At 33.3% G+C, this 24,263-nt stretch overlaps 1 protein-coding gene across 1 annotated transcript in view; it reads left to right on the top strand.

Moving 5' to 3' along the window:
* The first annotated feature begins 259 nt into the window (after positions 1-259).
* The window catches only part of LOC143045583 (uncharacterized), a 45,051-nt gene continuing 21,047 nt past the window's right edge, over positions 260-24,263 (top strand). The window contains exons 1-7 of the mRNA XM_076218183.1: positions 260-349; positions 1,653-1,844; positions 6,148-6,257; positions 7,325-7,460; positions 9,798-9,926; positions 10,352-10,501; positions 13,155-13,262. Coding sequence (XP_076074298.1) covers positions 298-349; positions 1,653-1,844; positions 6,148-6,257; positions 7,325-7,460; positions 9,798-9,926; positions 10,352-10,501; positions 13,155-13,262 — 877 coding nt within the window. The 5' untranslated portion in view covers positions 260-297. The remainder of the gene's footprint in view (positions 350-1,652; positions 1,845-6,147; positions 6,258-7,324; positions 7,461-9,797; positions 9,927-10,351; positions 10,502-13,154; positions 13,263-24,263) is intronic.

Genomic DNA, 24,263 nt, shown 5'->3' with positions numbered 1-24,263 from the left:
TTTTTTTTTCGTAAATTTTTATTTTCAACCGACCCTCATTGTCAATTGCATGATGTAAGTCAAGATTTGAGGCAGACTTAACTGTATAAAGTGTGTGTAATATTATTAAGATAACATTTACAACACACAATGAATAAAATATCAAGAATACTGCCATAACGCTTTAACGTAACCCAATAGAAGTAAAGGAAGTACAAGATTAAGTGGTAATAATGTTTCTTAAGTGACGAGTCCATACGAGGAAATAAATAATAAATACTTCACCAGAAAACATCTACATCTATTCAATCAGCAAAAATGAATATTTTGATACAATTATATATTTTGAGCATTTTTATATCGTTATATGGTAAGTAATGCATTTCATTCATTCACTCAGATGACGATTGATTACAGTGGTGTTTAATGTACTGTTGGTTGTACGTTTCGTCTTTTTTTCATTAGTCAATGGTATTCATCGTCGTCTGTGGACTTTGGTTTTTCATTGTCGCTTTTTTATCTACCTATTGTATTTGACATGCATGCAGCTAAAACTGTCAATTTGCTTTATATAAATATCATTCTATATTTCGTTCAAAACACGCACAACATCTTATCTATGTTCTATCAGGACTGCAAATGATTTTAACAAAAACAAGACAAAGGGGGCAATTACAAAAACACAAAGGCGACAATGTAGAACATAAATGTGAATTTTGAACAGCGGTATACTACTGTTACCTTTATTTAACAACGGTCTTATTTTGCTTTGGTAACAGAAGCTCTAAGATCAAAACCAAATCCGTACAAACAAAATTTGCCACATATATGATTAGGTCTTTGTGTGATCTGTTTCTGACCCACTATTCATGTTATTTCTGTTGATGAGACATTATCGGTGATAAGGTATTTTCATTAACCTTATAATTTTTAAAGAATTAGACAATAAAGTAAAAAAAAAACTACACAGAAAAACCTCACTTAAACAAAGGTGTTCCTGTGAGCATGTAACTTCTGTTAAATTGAATTAATGATTCATAAACGGTGATTTACATCAAACATAAGCCGTATGTATTTATAACAAGCTTATGAGAAGAATAACTGTGAGTACCGCACGGACAAAAGAGGGGCGAAAGATACAAGAGGGTCAAACTGACAGTACTAAAAAGTAAAATCACAAAAACTCCAATGAAAATAAAATCTGAAATGAAAGTCCCTAATCACATGGCAAAATCAAATGACAAAACACATCAGAAACGAATGGACAACAACTGTCGTATTCCTGACTTGGTACAGGTATTTTCAAATGTTTTATAGCGCTAAACCTCTCACTTTGTACGACGGTCTCATGAAATTCCGTTATATTTACAACAATGCTTGAACTAAACCCTGCTGTTGGAACCAACGTGAACTAACGGTCACCCACCAGAGATATCAACCCATCGGTATCTGTTACAGTAAGCATACAAAATTCACAAATGCACATCTAACAAAATAATTTTTGAAAGATAAAACATATCAGTACTAAAGAGAAATACATGATTTTTTTTCTTGAACACATCATCCTTATAAAAGGTAAATAGTAGGTTTTTATCGATCATGTCTAGGTTTTCATGACATTAGTCTGAAAAGATACATTAAGTAAAGGTTTATATCATTTCATTTTATTCCAGAAGGTTCAATGTTCATCGGACTTCCAGAAAGTAACTGGACGACAAGTTCCCGGCTGTGCTCACTTCCAGGGATAGACGAGATAAAAACCACTGAGATACGCAAAGATTTATTGTGGTACATGAATATCTACAAACATGAAATAGTATGGACAGGAACAGTCATAAAATACACAAAGTGGGCCGCGTTTATAGGTAAGTCACCTGCCTCAAGTTCACTATAATTTTCAATTTTGAATAATGAACCAGATAAGTAGTAAAGCATTGTTCTCATTTTCCAATATAAATGCTCAACATAGAAATGAATATAATAAAAAAAAGCAAAAAAAAAAAAGCAAGAAAACGATAGGTTTGAAACATACATTTTATTTAATATACAAGCTTAAGGTTGCCAATTCTTACTCTTTTTACACAATTTATTTACAGAAAGGATTCAAACAATATTGGAATTCTGAAAAAAGCTTTCAAACTAGTTTCTTTTATAGGAACATTAGAACCAGTTTTAATGTTCACTCTTCCTTTAGAACTGAAGTCACTACCCGGTTTTGGGGGAGGTTTGTGTTGTTCAGGCTTTTGTTTTCTGTCGGTATCGGGTTGAGAACTTGTGTGTCTATTGGCATTAGTCAGCAGTCTTCTTCCATTTAGTGCAAATTATAAATAAAATTCAAATAGCGTTTGCGTAATATTGTGATCTTGTCATCAGTATGCTTCTAAGACTAAATTATCAATCCGTACACATCCAACATCCAATGAATTTAGTGTAAGGACGTCATAAACAGTCAGATAAAAACATGAGCTTGTGCAATGCTAAGATACAGGTATCGACAGATTGTAGATCCATGAATGTGTATATGCATATAACATACTAGTAATATTTAGTTTGCTTTTTAATTTTCTGATAACAAAATCAATATTTCTACTAACAAAAACAATATTCAATGATCTTATTACAGTGTTGAATAGGTAATCTTTTAGAATAAGCTTAATTAAAGGATCGGTAAGTTTACCAGAATAATTTCTAAATTTCTGTAAAATGAGGATGTGCTATCCCGTTTGAAATAAGTTTTCTACAGGTACAACTAAACTTCCAAACTAAATCTTTATATCTATGGAAAAAATTCGTAAAGGTTTTAAGTAATTTATGGTAACGAAATTCCTGGTTTAATAATTTACCAGTAATACATAAATTACGTCCGTTAAAATAAAAAACCCGTCACAACAGACACGGGCATAGCAAACGAGCTGTGAAATATAAACACCGTATATTTTGACTTTGCGTGAAATAGCCACTTTTGGTTATACAAGTAATTTGATATCTTTTACGATGTCATTGTGACAACACAAGTTATCATTTTGCCCCAATATTTAAAACTGAAGCATTCAACTCATTTATTGATAAATTTCTCATAAATTTTAAAAGGCTTGAATAAGTATTTTTAAAATGTTGAACCTCATTCCTTCAACTAAATTTAAATAGTGATTAATTAATAAAATCGCAATTGATACAAAACCCATTAACCTAACAACATGAAAACTATATGCTTTCTTTTAACATATCTAATCAAGTTAACGACAAATAGACATTTGCGGAAACTGTCATACACCATCGATTAGGATTACCATACACTTACTGGTAGCATTTAAAAATTTGGCTTTCTCAAAGTGTAAAAATAAACCGTCGATCCAAAATAATAAAACGATAGTGATGTTTTTCTGTAGTTGAACAACGTTTTTTTTCTAATATAAATGCAGTAAATGTAAAATTTAGAATGGAAATGGGGAATGTGTCAAAGAGACAACAACCCGACGATAGAGCAGACTACAGACTACATTTGTAGTTGCAGTAGTTAGATTGTGACAATGTCTGAAAAAAAGTCAGCATTACCTTGTGCTAGAAAGGTGCAATCAACCATTGAGCGTGTTAGCATGTTTATGCTAAGACATACTTTCTCTCTTTTATTTTGTTTTAAAGATAATGAGGAAATACAGCGGACGGGTGTCTTTGGGCTATTTATTCTTCATGAAATTTCACTAACCGTTCGGTATAAATAATTTTGAAATCTTCATTTTTCCTGAATAGGACAAGCACTTGTGTCTACGTTTTTGGGTTCAATAGAAAAAAATCACAACTATTCGAGAAAAAAAAGCACAAAAAAAAACACTAGTTATCAACGAAATTCTCTATGTCGGAAATATATTTTAGACTGTTCGTCAAACTCAGTTGAAATGTAAGAATAGGTGTACTCAATAGTTGAAACTTGCTATCTATGTTTCAACAGCAACACACAAAAAATGACAAACGAGTTTAAAGTTGTTTTTCTTTTATGCAATTATTATAATAGAGAGCTTGGAAATCATAAAGTTTGGGTGTTTTTTTTCGCGGTGGCGATAAATATCCCTCAATGGCCATGAACATGGGTTGGAATGGTATGCTCGAAACATGAGCTTTAACCCCTGTTCCGAGTACTGGTACTATTTTCATGGAGTAATAATATACAGTGACCATGCGGGGTTCGATCCAGCCATTTTCAATATGGGATTCCAACAAAGATAAGGCGGGGTTGGGGGTCCGACCATATGTCACTATTCAACAAAAGCATTGATTGGCAAGTAAAGGGTGTTCCAATCACCGGAACAGCCCGTGATCTCTCACTGCGACGTTGTTCATTTCAACACAACTTTCATACGCAAATCTATTCAATTGATTGTTAAGGATAAAACACATGCAAAAGTGTAGCAGACGAGAAGAAATGGTTAAAAAAAATCACAATCTATTTAACTCGGAAAGGCAACAGTTGCGGATACAAAGTTATAATCGTGCAAAACAAAAACGACACGAACATTATAATAGTACTTCAAAATGAAACAGTTTGTAGAGTATCCTCTGAACAATATTTGTGTGTGTTGCATCAAAAGTACCCTGATTCGAAGGGAAAGTCTATTGTTCCTGCTGATAATATGTATATAATACATCTATCTACACCTTCGGTCCTTATAAATATTTGTCTTCAAATATTCGGCTTTGTGCAGTTCTGGTGGTAAATCAAGAAAAGCGCTTCGGACACATGAAATTTCACGGGTTGCTTACAACTTTTTTTTTATGGCAGACACACTGTCACTGCTATTTTGTATCTGTTTTGATGGTTTGTTTTTGTATTTTTATATGACCCCTTGTTTTTGTCACCTGTTATTGTAAGTCTAATGTGTAATCCTAGGTATAGACCTAGTTTCCGCAAATGTCTAGTTAAGGAAGGACTAATATTATACTGGGTTTCGTTAAAATACAGCCATGGAGGAATAAGAATCGAAACAGTGAGAATACTTTATGTCCAAAAAAGACATAATAATAATTATAGCCAAATCAATTTAAGATCACCTTTGTCGAAGGGAGATAACAGATTTAGTTTCTTTTATCAAATTTATAAACTGACAATTCAAGATAAATAAAATTGAGAATGGAAATGGGTAATGAGTCAAAGAGACAGCAACCCGACCATAGAACAGACAACACAAGAAGGTCACCAATAGGTCTTCAATGCAGCGAGAAATTCCCGCACCCGGAAGCGTCCTTCAGCTGCCCCCCTTAACGAATATATGTATACTAGTTCAGTGATAATGAACGCCATACTAAACTCCAAATCCGAATACAACCAAAAATCAAAAACCAAATCTTTATATCTATGGAAAAATTTAATAACAAATAAAGAAAGGTCTGATATAGTACAAAAGCATTGACTACTGAGCTGCTGGTAACATTCGGAATCGAATTGTCGACCTAGTTCAGTAAGTTAAAATGAAAACAACACTTCAGAAATTGCGTACATCCAAAATGCTTTTCTAGACTTACATTCAGCAGGAACACCCAAAACCGAAATTTAAAAGCCACGGAATGTAACAAAACCGAAGCAATTAGCTTAAACATATTTATTTTTAGTGGATTGGGAAACAAGTTATAGCAACTTGTATTAATCCCTCTCCACTTTGCGGGTGCAAGTGCTGCCTTGTAGCGTTCTAAGCCTGCTCTTTTTCGAAACCTACAAGGGTGTCTTATACGTGCAAGAGATATGTCTCTCTCTTAACACGGGTCAGCCATTTGTTGTTTCCTTCCGACTTACTATCATCGTTTCTCCAGAGCATAATCGCAAATGGTGTCAAGGGAGAGCCAAAAATTCAGTTCCCGAAATTGTTATCCCCGTACGGGGAACCTTTGTGTTAGAATTCTTGAAAGTCTATATGACAAAAAAAAAAAAGACATTGAATAGTAGCCAAATCCATTCAAAGGTAAATTTATCAACTGAATGCTTTCTTCCCGATAGAAAACTCAGTCGGTTAAAACAGTTGATAAATGAGTAGAGATACTTTAGAGGTTATTAGCCTGTGTTCCCAATATGTTTCGCCAAAAGCCACCAGTGATTAAGACATTCGTATGAACAACTGGTGACCACATGTGAAAGATAGAAAACACCAATCCATTCAAAACAAATGTTATAATTAACAGGATGCGGAAGGAGTTTTTCACCCCTGGATTTAGGGATAAGTGTAAAGACAGCGGAGGATTGTTTAAAGCATTGTTCTGATCATTCATCTGCTACCCACTTTGTCATTAAGGTAAGTTTTATTAAATATAGACAAAAAAGGACTTAAAAAGTCGTTTTGTTATTTAAAAATAAAATAAATAGTATTTAAAATTCAGCTGCCTCATATTATATATGTATTGTTAAAAAAATTATGCTTCTACCGCCAAATGTAGGTTTAACTTGCAATATTTATATCTAGTGAAAATTCAAATCATACGTGTATGTAAGGGTTGAGATCTCACAAACATCTTTAACCCCGCCGCATTTTTGCGCCTGTCCCAAGTCAGGAGCCTCTGGCCTTTGTTAGTCTTGTATTATTTTAATTTTAGTTTCTTGTGTACAATTTGGAAATTAGTATGGCGTTCATTATCACTGAACTAGTATATATTTGTTTAGGGGCCAGTTGAAGGACGCCTCCGGGTGCAGGAATTTCTCGCTACATTGAAGACCTGTTGGTGACCTTCTGCTGTTGTTTTTTTCTATGGTCGGGTTGTTGTCTCTTTGGCACATTCCCCATTTCCATTCGCAATTTTATGTCACTTTACATTATATGCCATTTTGATGTTTGTAACAAGTTTGAAATGAAAACGAACTTCTATATAGACACTAAACAAAAGATTCATTATGATAAATCGATAATAGGGTACATGTAGTAAATTCCAAATATATATATTTTTTTTCATTTTGGGCGTCACTATTTTTCATTAACTTTTTAAATGAGGTTTCGATGATGTTTTGTACTATTGGTTTCCGTAATTTTATTTTTCTTCGTTCACTACCTTCTTTGAAGCTTTCATGTGGAGCAGGATCTGCCTACACTTCCAGAGCACCTGAGATCACCCCTAGTTTTTGTAGGGGTTCGTGTTGCTTATGCTTTAGTTTTCTTGGTTGTGTCATGTGTACTATTGTTTGTCTGTTTGTCATTTTTATTTTTGGCCATGGCGTTGTCAGTTTATTTTCGATTTATGAGTTTGACTGCCCCTCTGGTATCTTTCCTCCCTCTTTTTTTCAAATGTGTGTAATAATTGAAAATAATTTTATCTAGTCCATTGAATTTTTTTTATTATATCTGCTTCTGTAGACTTTAACTTTTTTCAGAATTCAACATGCTTCTGCGTTGTCGATAAACCTGAAATTAATGAGGATAACAGTGATTGCAGAAAAGAATGTGCAAACGCCATCTACACACCTTGTAGTTCCGGTCGGTCAGCACTTGTGTTTACATTTGTAAAAGGTATGAAATATTATATTCAGATTCATTACCCTTTGACCAGACTAGAGACATCATTCATTTAGAGTATTAATAGCTCACTCTTTTATTTAAGTCGGTTAGTAATAACATAGATGTAATACATCTATGGTAATAACCAATTAAAACATAAATATCTTCTCTGCTGTCTTAAATTATTTATTCCGCTTAATTTTCAATTAGCAAATACAATTGGTTATTCAGATTCATGCTGGCTGTTGCAATTATATTTTACCGTCTAAACTTCAACAAAGCATTCTTGGAAAATGCTCAGCATTTTTTTTTAAATTATAGAAAATAATGGAAGAAAAAAGAAAAAAAAGTCACTGAAACTATAACCATGTATTTTTGTTATTCTAACGTATTGATATTTTTAAATCGATGAAGAATACTTCGGATATATTATTTTGCTATGATCCGTAACCTTTCTTAATTCCTTTGTAATCAATTCATACACATCCAAACAATTCAGTTGTAATACTCTGGAACATATGGTAGGGCTTGAAAATTCAAAAAGCTAAAACTGTCGAAAAATAGGTAAAATAATACCCATGATAGAATTTTTAGTATTCGTATTTTTAAAATTGAGTTTTGTTAGAAGATGTTACACTTTTGCCAAATAATCTTTTGAAAGTGAACATGCAGTTATTGAAGGTTAACATTAATATAATGGTAGATGAATTTCATCTACTTCAGTTTTATTTTTTTCTTATTTTATATTCGATGCTTAAAACAGTACTAGAACACACCCGCGAAATCGCGGGGAAATAGAGCGTATGTAAACTGTAAAAACATTATATCTGGAGAATTTTAGGAGATGTGTCAAAGGTACTTGTGGACTGGGCACATTTTTTTACCCTCCCACTTTTTTCCAAATACCGATTTTTATTCCTTCTGTTTTTCTGTTCCTACTATGAACATACATATACACTATAAGTACTATGAACGGTCACTGATATATAATATATATACATCAGTGACCTTCGTGAACAGTAAAGAGCCCCCCCCCCTGAAATACTTTAAGCAAGGATGATAAATGCTAGAACACACCAGCGAAATCGCGGGCATTCAGTGCGTGATTGAAAGTATGTAAAGTGTTGCAGGATGAATTTTAGTAAAAGATTTAATGACTGGAGAATTTCAGGAAAAGTATCAAAAGTTATAGGTACTTTAAGACAGGCGGTTGTTTTTCTTTCAACCCCTCATCTTTTTTCCCAAAATTCCAATTTTTTTGTTTAATAATTATTTCAATAGGAACATATGTTTAGTATATTATAAACATTCATTACTATATATGAAGTTTGTTTGCTTTTTACTATCAATTCTCAGTTTACTTATCAATCCATGGCGGTCATTGATATACATGTATTCTATAGACCCTCTCTATGTAATATACTTAGTGACTCCATGAATTTTTTTAAAAGTTTTTATGACTGGAGAATTTCAGAAAAGGTATCAAAAGTCATAGGTACTTTGGAACATGCCAATTGTTTTCTAGCCCGGCTATTTTTTTTTTTGGGGGGGGGGGGGGAGGGGCATAAATAAAGTGTATTTGCTTAATTCCCAGTTTACTAATCGATCCACAGCGGTCATTGACATATTATATAGACCCTCTCTATTTAATAATTACATTAGATGTATGTTTCATTATAATATGTTATTCTGATTGGCTAACTGCACATCACGTGTTATTCCGTAAGCAGTTACATTGCTCAATACAACTTTTCATTCATGATAACACGTGCTCCAACAATAAAGTGCACAGGTGAATTAAATAATAAAATATATAAAATTCGTGTTTTCATGATCATAGCTAAAAAATGTAATTATAAGTATTGAATGCTTCTTTTTGTAACTTTATAGGGTTGTAAAAGTGTTGACCGTGCGTACATTTTTAGAATGAAGCGCTTCCGCGCTTCATACAAAATGTACTTCGGTCAACGCTTTTACACCCCAATTCAGCCCTCGCACGGTCGGTATGATAGCAGATAGCAAATACACTTTATTTATAGTATTACAGGAAAACGCAAACCGGAAGTCTAGTCTGACTTAAAATTTCGTCCAATGACGGAAAAATATCCGGACGCATTTTTTTCGTTTTTCTCCCAAAATAACCCAAACTGAATAATCATAAGAATGGATGACAAATGCGACTATACATGGTATCTATACCACATAGAGGCATGATAATTAATTTATTGTGGAAGGAAGAGAAGCGACACTCAAAATGAGGTCTTTTCGTTTAATAGTATAGATATGTGATATTGAATTAAGTTATTTACCAGTTTCCTTTCTAGTTTTTAGTTTTATTTTCTTTCAAAGATTTCTACATAGAGAAATCAAATACGTTTATAGAGAAAGAGTGTCTCATAACAACCAACAAGGACAAAACCAGATTAACCCTCAGTCACTGCAATGAAGAACATTTATATGGATGTACCAATACGTCAGGTAAGGTTTTTACTTTTAACAGACAGTTGAATGATTAAATCAAATAATTCTGGTAATGAATCATTACAAGTAAACGTTCTGTTAAAGAGGTTTCATTTGTTTTATTTTTCTTTTTGTTTTTGCATGGATTACATCCATTCAAACAAAGTAAATGCTGTAACATTACAAGATGTCACTTTAACAATTGAAAAACTGTAAGATTATAAAAGAAAAGACATGTTCAAATCCTTTAAACTATTAATAAGTAGTTCAATCATAGATATATTAGCATTTTATCTATGATTCAAGCATCAAATCACAAAACAATGTATACTCAATTTGTTCTAAATTGATTCTTAATGATAAATATATGGATATAATTTATATATGAACTGGGATGATGATAAGACATTGTTCATGAAGAAGATTTTTTATAATTATTGTAGCTAAGTTAATACCCAAATCATGGTATGATTATCAAGAAATATGTTTGAAAAGGGGATACCATGTACTTTATAACAGAGATATCAAAGGAGGCGCTAATGTAGATCAAAGTGTCTGGACTCCAATTTTTAGGTCACATACAGTGGTAACTGGTAAGTGTTTAATTTTATATACCGGTAGTTTTGCTAGTAGTCTGTTGTTATTTATGTATTATTGTCATTTTGTTTATTTTCTTTGGTTACATCTTCTGACATCAGACTCGGACTTCTCTTGGACTGAATTTTAATGTGCGTATTGTTATGCGTTTACTTTACTACATTGGCTAGAGGTAAAGGGGAGGGTTGAGATCTCACAAACATGTTTAACCCCGCCGCATTTTTGCGCCTGTCCCAAGTCAGGAGCCTCTGGTCTTTGTTAGTCTTGTATTATTTTAATTTTAGTTTCTTGTGTACAATTTGGAAATTAGTATGGCGTTCATTATCACTGAACTAGTATATATTTGTTTAGGGGCCAGCTGAAGGACGCCTCCGGGTGCGGGAATTTCTCGCTACATTGAAGACCTGTTGGTGACCTTCTGCTGTTGTTTTTTTCTATGGTCGGGTTGTTGTCTCTTTGGCACATTCCCCATTTCCATTCTCAATTTTATTGCATAGTCTTGTAAAAGATATATCTATAAGTCAAGTAGTTTAACAGAACACTTAACTGAAGAGAAAAGAAAAATCAATATATTTGGTGACATATTACCTGAGATAAAAAGGAGTCAAAAACTAATCATAAATATCAGGATTGCAATTTCTATTTAAGAAAGAAGCGCGTTACGTCTAAAAAAGACTCATCAGTGACGCTCGAATAAAAAAAGTTGAATAAAGTACGAAGTTAAAGAGCATAGGACCAGAAATTCCTCAAAGTTTTGTCAATTACAGATTATGATATCTATTCCCGAGGTAGAAAAGCCTTAGTATTTCAAAAATTCAAAGATTTGTAAATAGTTAATTTACAAATTATAATCGCATATTGACATTGACACTCCAAATAAGAAAGGTGCCCGTAACATAATTTAAAAAAGATCATGAATAGATTTATAGAATTAAGATTTGAAAATAGTTTTGAAACAAATTTATCCAGTTTTTGAGCACACGTCTGTTTGTGAAATTAGATGCTGAATAATGAACTCTAAACAGTAAAACGATAAAAATACCGAACTCCGAGTAAATTTCAAAACTGAAAGTCCATAATCAAATAATGAATGGTTGATAATAGTCATATTCAGCACATTAATATAATGACGGAATGTATAAATACCGAACCACGTGAAATATATTAATAAACATAGACTATAAACTGTAAACGTAATAATTTATAAGAAACATTATAACACGTAATTTAGATCATAAACAACGTCAGTACCTAGCATCTATACTTCAAGACCATCCTGTAGTATTTGCGAAGTTGATATAGCTTATTTAGCAACAAGGTCACGTTATCTTCCGATGAAGTTTTGTAGTAAAAGGACGAAACTTTCTTTGATATTACCCTGGTTGATCAACTTTCTGCTCAGACAATGACGATAAAGCAAAGTTTGAGTAGCTGCAAGCTCTTGAATACCGAAAATAAGCGGTTAAGTAAGATACGTGCGGCACATTTATCAGAAAGTAATTACAAGAAAATGATATAAATGCGGTAAACAAGATAGAAAAAAAAAATTACGGTTGTTTAGTTTATATTTAAACGTCATCACTTAGTTTTCTTGTCTGTTTCAACCTTTCCAATTTTTTTTTTATAAATTTTTATAAGCACGACTTGTGATAATGACTTGTACGTTCATCTGAATGCTGTAACATAGACTGTTGATACATTTTCAATCACCATTTAACTACGTGTGTGAGGCGGATGAAATTTTAAACAGATATATCATGTTAAGGAGGGGTATTTGCGAAAAATACCAGTCGAGAGATGATCGATGATCGTGACGTTACAATCGTCCAGTAGGATAGAGCATTTTTTGGGAAATACCACGGCAGAGAGGGTAAAAAAGTCAAATCCTTTTTGCATATACCCCGGCGGCTTTACCAGATGAACGATATTTATTTGACAACAGTAAATTGGTGATATACTGGCTATCAACCAATCAAAACCCAGGATTCTTACATAAGGTGTAATTGTACTACAAAATCGACATGTAGCATGCCCCAATTGCTTTTCTTTTGCACGAGGCACAAAATAAAACTAAAACAGGTCATACGATTTTTACTGTATCTGATTTCCATATAATAAATAAAATTTCGGTAAAATATAGGCACTACCCATTTTAAATGGACGTGTTGGAAATATAATTTGAAAGTATTTGTAGTATTTGGAATAGATTAAAATACTTGTTTAACAAATTTGTTGAAAGCAGGAAGTTTTTCAGAATTTGTGATTTTATATCTATCTGTCTGCATTCTTGAGGGTCTAAATTTGTTAACTTTCGAATTATGTTTTTATGCCCAATTTATGGGCATTATGTTTTCTGGTCTGTGCATCCTTTGTCTGTCCGTTCGTTCGTGCGTCCGTTCGTCCCGCTTCAGGTTAAAGTTTTTGGTCGATGTAGTTTTTGATGAAGTTGAAGTCCAATCAACTTGAAACTTATTAAAATGTTTCCTATAATATAATCTTTCTAATTTTAATGCCAAATTAGAGATTTTATCCTATGTTCACGGTCAACTAAACATAGAAAATGATAGTGCGGATGGGGTATCCGTGTACTTGGGACACATTCTTGTTTATTATTAAATTAACGTATATGATCGGGTTTTTTTTTTGCAGGAAAGCCTTTAGGAAAAGATATGTGTCTAGCTTTGTCAACAAAGGGCAGTCATCATTTTACTGTTCGACAATGCTCATCTGAGTTTCCCTTCATATGCTCTCGCATACGTAAGTGTTCAATGTTTTGTTACAGCTAATTTCCTAATGCATGTAGAACAAAACTTTGGTTAGCTTGCTTGCTTTGTTTGTATATTGTACAATTAAATTTAGATATGATATGTACAGGTTTAGCTATGTCATATATATTGTTTGGAGATGCCAAGCTTAATTACAAGGCTTCAATAATCAATTATACAAACAAAACAAGCAAGCCAACCAAAGTTTTACTCTACAAGCAGTAGGAAATTAGCTGTAATTATTTTAGAAGCTTGTTTCGAAATTGTATGCTTACTATTTACTCTATTCTTTATTTACTTTAAACAATACAGTTTATCAGTATAATATGCATAAATATATAGTTTACAAGTTGTATAGCGTTAACATACACATAAATAACAAACGTCAGAAATATCAGTCACAATTTATACAGTTTGTGAGTTTCAGACTACAAATAATAAACATAGGTCTTAAATATTATTCCTGTACTTAAATGCATAGACGTTACGCACGGTGTTCGGTTTAGTAATGGTAACGTTAGTTGACGTCGTTTTTCAATTATTTCATCCTACTTCTGTACCAAACGTCAAAACTTTGCAGCTTTTTATAAAACAGCTTGCATTTTGGTGTTTAACTATTTATTTAAAAAAAAACATGTGAACATGACTGATTACTAGTATACATTTTTGACAACAAATATTCTTAACAAAATGAAAGTGTATATTTCAAATATTTGTCACTGCCCAAGCATGTCAATTGTTGCAAAATGCATTTATATATCCTCTATGATTCTCAGAATTCCGTCATCACATGTATCTAGGACTAGGCATTTATATCGATTGGAAACAGCCAGTACCAAAGCTTTTTGTGCTTCAAGAGTATAAATGTTATTAACCCGTCTTCAACTAGTTTTCTAACTACAGTTCGCGAATATAATTTCAGGGTCTTTTTTAGCTCACCTGGCCTAAAAGGCCAAGTGAGCTTTTCTCATCACTTGGCGTCCGGCGTCCGGCGTCCGTCGTCCGTCGTCGTCGTCGTCGTTAACTTTTACAAAAATCTTCTCCTCTGAAACTACTGGGCCAAATTAAACCAAACTTGGCCACAATCATCATTGGGGTATCTAGTTTAAAAAATGTGTCCGGTGACCCGGCCAACCATCCAAGATGGCCGCCATGGCTAAAAATAGAACATAGGGGTAAAATGCAGTTTTTGGCTTATAACTCAAAAACCAAAGCATTTAGAGCAAATCTGACTGGGGTAGAATTGTTCAACAGGTGAAGATCTATCTGCCCTGAAATTTTCAGATGAATCGGATAACCCGTTGTTGGGTTGCTGCCCCTGAATTAGTAATTTTAAGGAAATTTTGCTGTTTTTGGTTATTATCTTGAATATTATTATAGATAGAGATAAACAGTAAACAGCAATAATGTTCAGCAAAGTAAAATTTACAAATAAGTCAACATGACTGAAATGGTCAGTTGACCCCTTTAGGAGTTATTGCCCTTTATAGTCAATTTTTAACCATTTTTTGTAAATCTTAGTAATCTTTTAGAAAAATCTTCTTCTCTGAAACTACTGGGCCAAATTTAACCAAACTTGGCCATAACCATCATTGGGGTATCTAGTTTAAAAAATGTGTCCGGTGACCCAGCCAACCAACCAAGATGGCCGCCATGGCTAAAAATAGAACATAGGGGTAAAATGCAGTTTTTGGCTTATAACTCAAAAATCAAAGCATTTAGAGCAAATCTGTAAGGGTAAAATTGTTCATTAGGTCAAGATCTATCTGCCCTGAAATTTTCAGATGAATCGGACATTCCGTTGTTTGGTTACTGACCCTGAAATGGTAATTTTAGGGAAATTTTACTGTTTTTGGTTATTATCTTGAATATTATTATAGATAGAGATAAACTGTAAACAGCAATAATGTTCAGCAAAGTAAGATCTACAAATAAGTCAACATGGTCAGTTGACCACTTTAGGAGTTATTGCCCTTTATAGTCAATTTTTAACCATTTTTCGTAAATCTTTGTTCATTATAAATAGAGATAATTGTTAGCAGCAAGACTGTTTAGTAAAGTAAGATGTACAAACACATCACCATCACCAAAACACAATTTTGTCATGAATCCATCTGCTTCCTTTGTTTAATATTCACATAGACCAAGGTGAGCGACACAGGCTCTTTAGAGCTTCTAGTTTCGTATTATCAACATCTTAAATATGTGTCTTTCAAGAAGATTATAATGAAAAATAATCCTTGTTCAGGTCAATCGCAGCAACAGCTACAAATTACCCTCTGTTTGCCATATCCAACTATAGCAGTCATCACGTGACTTTGACGACATCACACTTCACCCGTATTAAGCCCAAGTAAAATGTATAGAAATGCACAGGGGCTTTAAAGAATCGACAAAATAAAGTACTTTAAATTCATGATAAAAAAAGTGTGGGAATATAAAGTAATTCCTCATATATTAAGAAATATATTTGTGACTTTTGAAATAGTTTAAATGTTGGTCTTCTCCTTTCCAAATGCTTTTGAAATTGTCTTGTTGTCTCGATAAGTTCACACTGTTAATCATCCAACTCCGATAAATATTGGATTTTCTGTCGTGTTAAACCTAGAATTGCGATTTAAACAAAACAGATGGAATAATTGTGGGAATATGTGCTTATTACTATATTCATAAATATTTGAAATATCGTATATGCAATAGTTTAATTTTTTATTATGTCCCTTCCAAATTGATTTGAAAATCAGTCATTTTCAGAAAATTTGGTATTATTTTTCGGTAAACGGACAGAAAGTCACAGGACAAAAAGTCACAGGACATAAAATCACAAATTTGGTAGGACAAAAAGTCACAGGACAAAAAGTCACAAATAATCTGTTGACAATTATTTGAATATATAAGAAAAATATCTTGAAATATTTAGTTTTTAATACATATATTCATATTAAAGTGTAGGAAATGTGTCATTATACTTTAAAAATGAAGATTTATTTAATGTTAATCATGCAAAGGGTATATTTCTTGGCACCATGAAGCCATTTAAGTGCAAAGCCACGTTGACATTTTGTTTTTTTAACAATTATTTGATCATCTTTGATATTTTTTGGATAAATTTTGTTAACAATGTTGGTTTATATACAATAGTTAAAAAAAAAAAAAATACAAAACTATTCTTGTAGAAATAAAGGTATTTTATTCAAAGAAAATATTCAGAAAAAATTAAGTGTGACTTTTTGTCCTGTGACTTTTTGTCCGTGACTTTTTGTCTGTGACTTTTTGTCCTGTGACTTTCTGTCCTACATTCTATTTTTCAAGATGGCGACCTCATTGACAGCGTGGGACGACTTGGTAAAAATATATTTTGTAAGATTGTTCTATTGAAAATCAAATAACCGTTGGATGCTCGCGTTTTCAGTCATTGTCTTACCTTAAAGCAGCATAAAATCAAGCATTGGTTCCTTTTGATAAAGCTGTTACATGCTGTTTATTTTATAAAATTTTGAAGAAAAAATATGGCGACCAAATAATTTTCAAACGTGGACGATGTTCGACACTTATTTTGTACATGCACATAATTCAATTTAATTTCACTGTTTACATTGCAATTAAATATGACATGTTATAGTCACTATAATGATAGCCAAGGGCATAGCTAGATAAAGGAGATACTAATTAAGTCATAACATCAACGTGATCAAAGATCGAAAATAAACATGGCACCTAATCACGATGTAAGTTTTGACAATACCTAGGTAATAAATAATAATGATACCAATGTAGATTAATAGTGATCTCAATGCAATTTATTACGATATTATTTTATATTTATAAAAAAAAGACCTCGAATGGATATTAAATAACCAAGGTGAAATTAATTTATTGTTTAATTTTCTTTAAATTCATCGGGTAACCAGTAAATTTTACATAATAATCCTAATTAAACCAGTAACATGCAGAGTTATCGAACGCTAATAACTTGGTTATTGAATTTAGTACTTCAACATATGAACTGTTCAAAACTTTGCTACATCAACTCTTTGCAAAAAGTACCTCTTATAAACCTAAAACAACGGAGGGTGTTGACTATCAAAATGCAATAGTAGATTCATGTATAAAAGTATACAATAGACTGAAAGATGGTTCTTCGGGTAGAACAGTTAAATTTGTAATCAACCTCTATCACACTTCCTCTAGAGTAGTTGTTAATGGAAACAGAGTAGATTTATTTGTAACTGATATTTATGGAGACTTATGTGCCAAACTATCCACACATTATGAAGATTTGTCTGTTATAAATAAGGGCATATTTGACACTATTGATCTTACCTCAATTTCTAAGACCAAAGAACAACAAACTAATAATGACATCCAGAAGGATAACAATTTAGGGCTTCCATACTGTCAAACGTCATCAAGCAATCTGGTAGAAAACCCTTGTCTAACAAATGGCCCACCCAAGGCACTTACAATGGTCACATCTTGTAATGAAAGTACTGGTACTTCATCCGATAGTGCTCAAGATTCTATAACAATTGTAAAAAACAACAGTGTATCTGCCATACAGGATTCCATACATGTACATTTATGTATTTGTCCCCTATGTAATCAGGAGGCAGGTGAAAATACTATTGAATGTGGTCAATGCGAGGAATGGATTCACTTTTCATGTGGGAACATTAATAACCCGTCATCCATGGGGGACAAGGTCTACGTGTGTCCAGTTTGCTCAGACAACCTACTATATGCTCCAAGGCAATCGCCTGATAAAATGTCATCGCGATCAAATGATATTAACTCTGAAAATTCCAAAACGTATGCTATAAACAGGAAAAGATCAGTCTCGGATAGTTTAACAATCAACACCATGAATCCTGACACTTTAGACGACAGCAAAAATATGGGACCTAGTCCCAACAAACAAAACTGTCTCACAAGTGACACGTTAGAAGTAAGCAAAAATATGGGACCCAGTCCCAACAATCAAAACTGTCTCTCAAGTGATAAAAACAAAGATTAAATGGAGCAAAAACAACCTGAGGGGCCTAAGTCAAAGTATAAGAAACAACCCATTAGACAAAACTCTAAGCCAAATCGTGACAATTCTATTGAAAAGGCTTACATTGGTCAACTAGAAAGTGAAATTGACAGATTGCAATCAACGGTTGAATTATTTAAAAAATCCCAACAAAAGGGTATGTGTACTGAAAAACCTTTACTGGAACAACAAATTAGCAACAACTCTTACATCAGAGAACAACAATCAGTAGGTCCATCTCATTTTGAACAAACAACTGCTCACCATACAAACATTGAAATAAAATTTCTTGAACAAAGAATGAGAGCAATGGAGACCCACATGTCACAGAGCATGCAAATCATACAATTACAACAAACACAACTTATGATACAAGTGCAGGCTCAGCAACATCAACAGAACATGTATCATATGCAAACGTATCAACACCTTCCGCCAAAGCCACCGGCGTATGTTCATATGCAGCCAGTCCATCCGCTTCATACCAACATTAATCAACATGGTTTTCACCCAAATTATGGGATGATCAACCCACACATTCATAGTCAATTTGCACAACCTATGCAACTTCCAAACAATGTGATTGGTCAGCCACATGTAAATAGACACTTTATACATCCTGGACACTACAATCAAGCGGTAAATAACTCAAACCATAGATACTCCACAGTACAGGAAGTACAAAATAGCCATAGATCTCAAGGTATAAATCCAATCAAACGACCTATGCAGGCTTATACAAAACAACAATATAAATCTGAGGAAAAACCAGCAGAAATAGATGTGAGATATAACAAAACAATAGATCAAACACCAGATATTCATGACATAGAACAATCAGATATCAGCCACTCAGGTCAAAATATCTCAGATTTAGATACAAATGTTCCTTTAGAAAAAGGAAGTTTGACTCTATAACACCTGTTCTGATGCAGCTACATTGGCTCCCCGTGAAATACCGATCACATTTTAAACTTTTACTTTACGTTTTTAAGGCATTACACGATAAAGCACCTAAATATTTGAAAGAACTGATTGTACCATACGCTCCTATTAGAACACTTCGGTCAGAAAATGAAGGACTCATAACGAATCCAAGAGATGTCCGCACTAAAACATACGGTGAAAGACGATTCGACCGAGCTGGAGCTACATTGTGGAATGACCTACCAATTCATTTACGGAGAGAACAATCGCTTCCTCGTTTTAAAAAAGGTTTGAAGACACATATTTTTAGACTGGCGTACTGTGATGTGTAAGAAATGTGATAATTTATTATTATTCTAAAAAGTTTAAGTGATAGGATCTTTTTTTATTTTTAACTTATTTAAATTTTTAGTTTTGACGATTTTATTGAATAGACAGTTTTATTTATCTTTTCATTGTGTTTTACTGGAATGTAAATACTTATAATTTTCATCATTATTCTTTTATTGACTGTTATATTTAATATGTTTTATGGTATTCATTGTGATATATATTTCCCCTGTCAATGCTCTTAATTTCCATCATTATTCTATTTAATTTCTGTTTTATTCTTATGTTCATATATATATAATTGCTATTATTGTATGCATTGTGATATATATTTTCCTTCAATTTTATATGTTAAGCGCTTAGAGTATTATGTTTATTAGATAGGCGCTATATAAAAGCTATGTAATAATAATAATAATAATAAAAGTTGTTAACACTGCAAGAAAACATGCAGGATGAAACTCACAAGCCTGATATACTCAACTCATTCTCAATTCATGATAATAATCAAAGGGAGGTAATTACTGTTGAAGCTGATATACACAACTCATTCTCAATTCATGATAATAATCAAAGGGAGGTAATTATTGTTGAAGCCAATGTGCACACAAACACTTGCAACTCAGGAAAAGACCAAACTAATGCTTCCAACCATTTTTTAGAAACAACCCTGTCTCGCAAGAAACCGCCAGAACTCCTACTTATAGAGGAAGTGATCTCAAATCGGGATTAAAATTAGCAACATGTAACATCGAAGGCATCTCATCAAATTCTGCCTTCTCAGACTTTTTGGGCTCAAATTATGATATCATATGTATTCAAGAGCATTGGCTCTATGACTTTCAAGTGCATAATTTCGACAAATTCTTCCAAGATAAAGTATCTTTTGTTCGTTGTTCAGACACCTATGAACAGATTTCTGGATTCAACTTGCCAAGAGGGAAAGGGGGTGTAGGAATTGTATGGTCGTCTTCAATTTCTGGTAAAGTCACTAAAATTGATGAAGGAAATGAAAGAATCATTGGCATTTTAATCAACTCAGATCCAAAGATATGTCTTATTTGCGTATACCTCCCAACGAACAATGCGTCGGTCAACTCTGTTGTGGAATACGGAGAATGTCTCGATATTTTAGATTTTATAATAAACAACTATAGTGATACCCATAGAATTGTAATAGCCGGTGACCTGAACGGAACACTTCTAAAGCCTAGGGCTGGTAGTAAACATGACGTGTGCATCCATTCGTTTGTTAGAGACCACAAACTTATTGTGTCAGCAGCAACAAAACACACATTTATGCAACACTCCGGGGCTGGATCTTCACAAATTGATTACATCTTGTCTTCACACAAAGATCTGATACAGGACTACATTATTCATGAAAAGCATGCCACAAATCTCTCTAGCCATACCATTGTGTCTGCTGTCATTAACATAAGCTTTGCCTCAATTCAAAGACCAAGCCAACAGTCTTCAGCAATTTGGAATTATCAATGGAAGAAAATGGATATTCATACTTTTCAGAACACTCTTCGTCTTGAACTTGAAAACAGTTGTAGCAAAATAAGCTCAGATCCAACTATTGAAATATTAATGTCAATCTTGCAAAAAGCCACAAAAGCATCAACGCCAAGGAAGATTATCTATCTTAAAGGCCCAAAGTGGAAGGCCTCACCAGCAGCGAGAATGTTGATAACTAACTGTCACAAATTGTACAGAGAGTGGTGCGAAAAAGGAAAGCCAGAGGGCCCACTTAAACAACAAAAAATTACTGCTCAAAGAGAGCTTCGTCGTCAATTCCGTTTGGAAAAGTATACAGACAGGCAAGATCTCTATAATCAAATTATGGAAAATCCTACCACTGAATTGTTCCACCGCTTAATTCGAAGGAACAGAGGAAAGTCAGTCGTTAAAACACCTTATTTACAAGAGGGCAACACTGAAGTGAATGACCCAGACGAACAGAGAGAATGTTTTCTGAAATATTTTGAAGATTTAGGAATCCCAAAGGACAATGGGTATGATGAAAAATATCTTGAGCTCTGCACTATCCGTCATAAACTCATAACTGAATTTTGTAATAGCGCTGATGACCCGCTGGAACCATTTACAGAAATGGAAATTCAAAATGGCATAAAACATTTACATACTGGTAAAGCTACTGATGAATTTGAGATATGTTCAGAACAATTGAAAGCCTCTGGGGACATTTTGTTACCAAGTATCACAACAACATTTAATTCTATTTTAAGCTTCGGTAGCTTTCCAGAAATATTAAAGTCTGGAATACTTACACCAATTTTGAAAAAACTGAAAGATCCGTCGATTCTGGATAATTATAGAGGTATAACTGTATCGCCGGTCTTTACCAAACTTTTTGAATGTGTGTTATTACCAAAAATTGAAAAACATTTTGATAACAAACAGAGTCCACTTCAATTTGGTTTCACGAAAGGAGTTTCCATGATCTTAGCAGCACTAATAGTCTCCGAAGCAAAATGCGAAAGCAAACTTACACCATTAATTCCATTATGTCTCATCACTGTTGATAGTATGAAAGCGTTTGATGTTGTCAGCCATGTAATTGTTTTGGATAAGTTGTATTAAATAGGTGTCCACCCTAAAATTTGGACAATCGTTAGAGATCTATATGATGGTATGACCTCAAAAGTCAGATGGGCCGGTGCAATAAGTCCGAAATTTAATATACTACAGGGAGTGAGACAAGGTGGAATTTTGTCTCCATTACTGTATAAAATTTATAACAACAATTTACTGATGGAATTACAGGAAACAAGACTAGGTTTCAGGATGGGCAATGTTTATCTTGGATGTCCTACATGTGCGGACGATATCGCTCTCTTGTCCTCAAATCCAAACGAACTACAATGTATGTTATAAACCTTACATAGACATGCTGTGCAAAACAGAGTTTCAATTCACCCCAAAAAGACCAAAGCAGTGGTTTTTAAGCCTTCTATATAACATTATCTCCTGTAATAACTCTACTCTGAAGAACCTCATGATGAGACAATTGGCTGTAAACGGTGAAAATCAAGAAAGCTTTTTTGGTCGAATACAGGATATTCTTGAACAGTACAAGTTGCCGAAAATTTATACTCTAATGGCAGAACAACCTTCAAAATTAGCGTTCAAACATCAATGTAAAAGTGCAATCCAGAAAACATGGACTAATATATTAGTGGCTGAGTCTGTCAAAAAATCAACTCTGAAATATATCAATACAAAAGATTTGGCTGTTGGAAAGCCCCATATAATATGGAAATCGTTGCGTTCTATGGTATCTGAGGTTAAAATGGGCATTACAAAAGCAAGAATGCTTACTGGAACATTTATGACACAAGTTATCAAACACAAGTACAACATACTAGTAGAACATTCAGATCAGATTTGTAAACTGTGCACAATATATTCCGAAGATCTAATGCACATCATTCTTGATTGTCCCGCCTTATTTTCAACTAGACAAATATATTATAACCGTCTCAAAATAGAGGTTATCAATGTGATTGGTGAAAGCAAGTGGTCCGAGCTATGAAACAAAGATGCGATTCTTCTGCTAATTTTAGACTGTACAAATTTTAGCAAATATTTTAGTGTGGATCAACAAAATGCTATTACAAAGTTATCAAGTGTGTTATGTCATCAACTATATTTAATGAGACTGAAACTGCTAGAAAAGACAGCAAAAGTGCCCAATAAACAATGTGGTAGTGATACATGTAAATGAACAGTGACCTTATAAATCTGATTGCTGGAGATATTGGCAATGTAGTCTTTTAAAATTTAAAGTTAACTATATAAAATTCCACTAAAGACAATTTAAATAATTTTTTTTGATTTTAAAAATTAATTGATAAAAGTGGAAAAGTGGGTCGTGTATGCTTGTGTATATATAAAACATTCTGTAAGGAGAATTGGAGATATGTAGATAGTGTAAATAACATTCATGACAAGATATTCTTGGTGTTCCTTAAAGGAAGGCAATACAAACAGAAGAAGAAGAACGTAATTATGACTGGAATAGTTGCATATGTTCTAGTTTCATCCTCAGATTTTAAAATGAAAACGGCAGTTTAGAATTGTTGATTTTATTTAGAATTAAAAAGTCATCTACAGTCCTTGAAATATAATGAGTAATTTCAAATGCGTCTGTTTGTCGGATGCGTGGAAATGACTTTTAGTGTATACAACATATACAATCGTACTAGCAGACGCATCTATGTTACTAGAATCCAAAAACGAAAGCTTCGGCATGTTTAAAGCTTGTGCTACATATATATTCATCCGAAAATTTAGAGAAATATTTTGATTAATTTACATGTAAATCAATACATGAAAATCGCTGGATCATACAGACCTTCTAAAATTCAAACTGACAACACGCACGATACACGCACGGTGAATGCACGATACACGCACGATACACGATACACGCACGATGAGCGATGAGCGATACACGGAGGATTAACGCAAAATGAATGATGAATGATGAACGCACGATACACGCACGATGCACGATGAATGATAAATACACGATACACACGTTGAATGATTCATTGACGACTGAACAACGAACGCTTTTTACACGATTCTCAAAGCTATTTTATTTAGAATAGTATTTAAAATTGATATGCATTTTCATTAAAGGCAATACTTGTAGCTGTTTTGCCGATACCA

Source organism: Mytilus galloprovincialis, chromosome 9 (assembly GCF_965363235.1).
Source record: "Mytilus galloprovincialis chromosome 9, xbMytGall1.hap1.1, whole genome shotgun sequence".
Lineage (NCBI taxonomy): Eukaryota > Metazoa > Mollusca > Bivalvia > Mytilida > Mytilidae > Mytilus > Mytilus galloprovincialis.
Note: the sequence above shows the minus strand (reverse complement) of the source record. Positions and strands in the feature narration are given on the sequence as shown.